We start from the raw sequence: 2,801 nt of genomic DNA on the forward strand, positions 1-2,801 counted from the left end.
TTTACTACACTAGACATCGCAATGGAAATCGAAATTTGAAATCATCAGAATGGTGCGAATTAACCCATTTTTTCGTAAGCAGACCATTAATTCAAGAAGACGGTGTTAGTTCACCACTTACTTTAACCGGTCCCATGAAATTGTTGTAGAGGACTACTGCACATGTTTCTTTCTCTGTGATGCTCTGCATCGAGGTGCGCCTAGACTGTCGTAACTCCTCCTCAATCGCGCTCTGCTTCTTGCTCCAATTTTCTTGATAGATTTTGAAAGGTGGTTAATGTTCTGGAGGTGAAGCTTTATCATGATTAGGCTAGTTAGTATGTTATTTTTAATTAACAAGGTATGGAAGGATCTGGTGGATACGCAAGGTAACACGTAAAAAAAAAAAGACAAGTGATAGTCAGCCGACGGCAACGACTCTCTGATCTGATCATGAGATTCGTAAAAGAACTTCAAGGTATTTCTTGAATTAAGGAGAAAATATATGTTTTACATCAGATCAACAGTTAAGTGTAATAAATGAACAATACTTTGTATAGTATATCATTCATAATATTGAACCTGAAGTTTAAAGTTGAACCTGTAGTCTGTTTGGTGCTAATTTTCTCCGAACTGAACATCTGTACTACGCCTTCTTTTGTGAAAATTTGAAGCAGCTCCTAGAAGGCTAGAACTGGAGTACTACGCTGACAAACTCACTGGACCAATTGTGCGTTTAGACGCAGGTAGTACCATTCTTCAGAGTTAGACTCCACCACAACTCGTTTCAAAATTTTCAAAATTCTAGAAGCAGTGCTATTCATTCGAACAAACTTAGCGAACTGAACTAACTCTAACTTGGACATGTCGATAGGTTTCGGCGTGATGAAGAAGCAAGACCATGCACGCTGAGTCGTTGACGTCAACAGATTTTTCCTGTGACAACAAACCGTTTCAGAGAAGAGAAGGCCACGCGCGCGCAAGTTTTGGATCAAGAGAGCAGGACATGGAGCGAGGCGTTCTTGGTGGCCGCGCAGACCGGGCACTTGTCGACGGCGGCGTCGCAGGCGGGGCAGAGGCATAGGTGACGGCACGGCAGAACCAGCACGCGCGCCTCGCCCTCGCCGCAGGCCTTGCACGCTGCGCTGGACTTGTTAGACGCCGCCTCGTGGTCGTCCGCAGCAGCAGCATCGTCGCCGCCCACGGGGGTCTCAAAACAGCAGGAGCGCGCGTCCTCGGCGTCGGCGCCCTCTCCAGCCGCTCCTTCTGCGGCTGCCGTGCCAGGGGATTGGGATTGCAGGAGCTGGTCGAGGGTGGCGCGGAGTCCGGCCACGGCGGCCTCGTGGCTCTTGGCGACGCCAATCCACGCCTGCCCCTCCGCGCTAATCTGGCCGAGCCTCTCCGACAGGTTCGCGTTGCGAGAGCGCGCGAGCTCCAGCGCGGCATCCGCGGCCCGCAGACGCCTCGCCGCGGCACGCTCCGCCGCTAACAGCAACGCCTGGACGTGGCGGCGCCGCGCATCCTCCAGCCCCGCGCGCGTCCGCTCGGTCTGCTCGACAACAGAACGTCCATGAGAATCAGAACCACTCGAGCAGACCAAGAACTCGATTCCAATGGGTCGATGACCGAAGAAAGAGAGTGGTACCTCGACTCGTACAAGCGCGTCAATCTCCATGCCATGGTGGTAGAGCGTCGAGAGTAGGTCATGCGGCAGGTCGGCGGCATTGGCCATCCTCCCGCTGGAGGATGCCTCGCCGGAGCCGGCCGCCCTAGCCAGCACGTCGCCGACGGCCACGAGCCCCTGCGCGCACTGGCTCTCCAGGAAAGAAGGCGCCTCCGCAACGACGCGCGCCCGCTTCCTCTGCACGAAACCGTGGCTCCAGGTGTTGTCGTTCCAGGCGAGATCGATGTCGCCGAAAACCGAGTTCCCGATGCATGCCACCGCCGGCGCGCGCCCGGTCTGCCCGTCCAGGTAGAGGGATCCGGCGGTCATCGGGTCCATCAGAGGTAGACCCGTGAAGTTGTTGGAGGCGTGGAGGTCGTGGGAGAGGTGGTGCGCCTGCACGGCCATGGCCAACTACGCACCTCCTTTTCTTGGCGATGATAGAGGGAGGGCGAGGAACGGATTGGGAGATGGACGTGGAGGCCTATGCGGAGAAGGTTTTATACGCGCCGCTCCTGCGGTTGGGAGGAGCCCGTAACATGGAGTTTCAGGGCCATCCCAGATAATTCGCAAAAAAAAAAGGTCATCCCAGATGAGCACCGTACCAGCATTTCCATTCGTGTCATTCAAAAAAAAAACACTAATATTTTTAGGCGTCATCGTGTAAAAAACGGTGTCGGTCACTGTCTTTAAAACTTTTCTTTGCGTCTGACGGGGTTTAATAACTTGTTCGAAGTTTTCAAGCCATCCCAAGCGTCGGACACGAGCCGTGACGCGTGACAGGTTGCATAGGGATAGCCGGGTTTTCACACGCTAGTGATCCAACCTCATTCCAACGGCCACATCACCTACCCATCCTCTAGGCCATTCCCACCCCACAAACTTTCCGCCGCCACCACATATTCTAACACCGCCCCGCGACATAACCGACCCGCTGACGCCGGCCGCACTTCCCCTGTTGGTTCTTCCTTATCTCGCCAGTTGTTCGTCGTCGTAGAAGGTGCGTTGATCTCGCGCACTCGCCTTGCTTACAAAGTGTTCGGCCGTATATTTGAGCGGGCTTTTGCACCGTCACGCCAGGTGTTCAATCCATTAAGTCATTTGATTTATTCATATGTAGAATATGGAGGCTGCATATGTCCATGGAGGATGAAGTCAA

At 53.5% G+C, this 2,801-nt stretch overlaps 1 protein-coding gene across 1 annotated transcript; it reads right to left on the reverse strand.

Annotated features, from left to right (window-relative positions):
- Positions 1-567: 567 nt before the first annotated feature.
- LOC124678258 (probable BOI-related E3 ubiquitin-protein ligase 3) lies at positions 568-2,093 on the reverse strand. Its single transcript, XM_047214177.1, has 2 exons — positions 1,625-2,093; positions 568-1,528 (listed from the first exon to the last, which is right to left on the reverse strand). Exons 1-2 carry the CDS (start codon positions 2,048-2,050, stop codon positions 971-973), a joined length of 984 nt encoding a protein of 327 aa, XP_047070133.1. The 5' UTR covers positions 2,051-2,093; the 3' UTR covers positions 568-970.
- Positions 2,094-2,801: the final 708 nt, after the last annotated feature.

This window comes from Lolium rigidum, chromosome 7 (assembly GCF_022539505.1).
Source record: "Lolium rigidum isolate FL_2022 chromosome 7, APGP_CSIRO_Lrig_0.1, whole genome shotgun sequence".
Lineage (NCBI taxonomy): Eukaryota > Viridiplantae > Streptophyta > Magnoliopsida > Poales > Poaceae > Lolium > Lolium rigidum.

Excerpts from the sequence above, each read along its gene's own strand:
- LOC124678258 (XM_047214177.1), bottom strand. The coding sequence starts at position 2,050 with ATGGCCGTGCAGGCGCACCACCTCTCCCACGACCTCCACGCCTCCAAC. Across the intron at positions 1,529-1,624 it reads ACGCGCTTGTACGAGTCGAG|ACCGAGCGGACGCGCGCGGG; the intron begins GTACCACTCTCT and ends GTTGTCGAGCAG.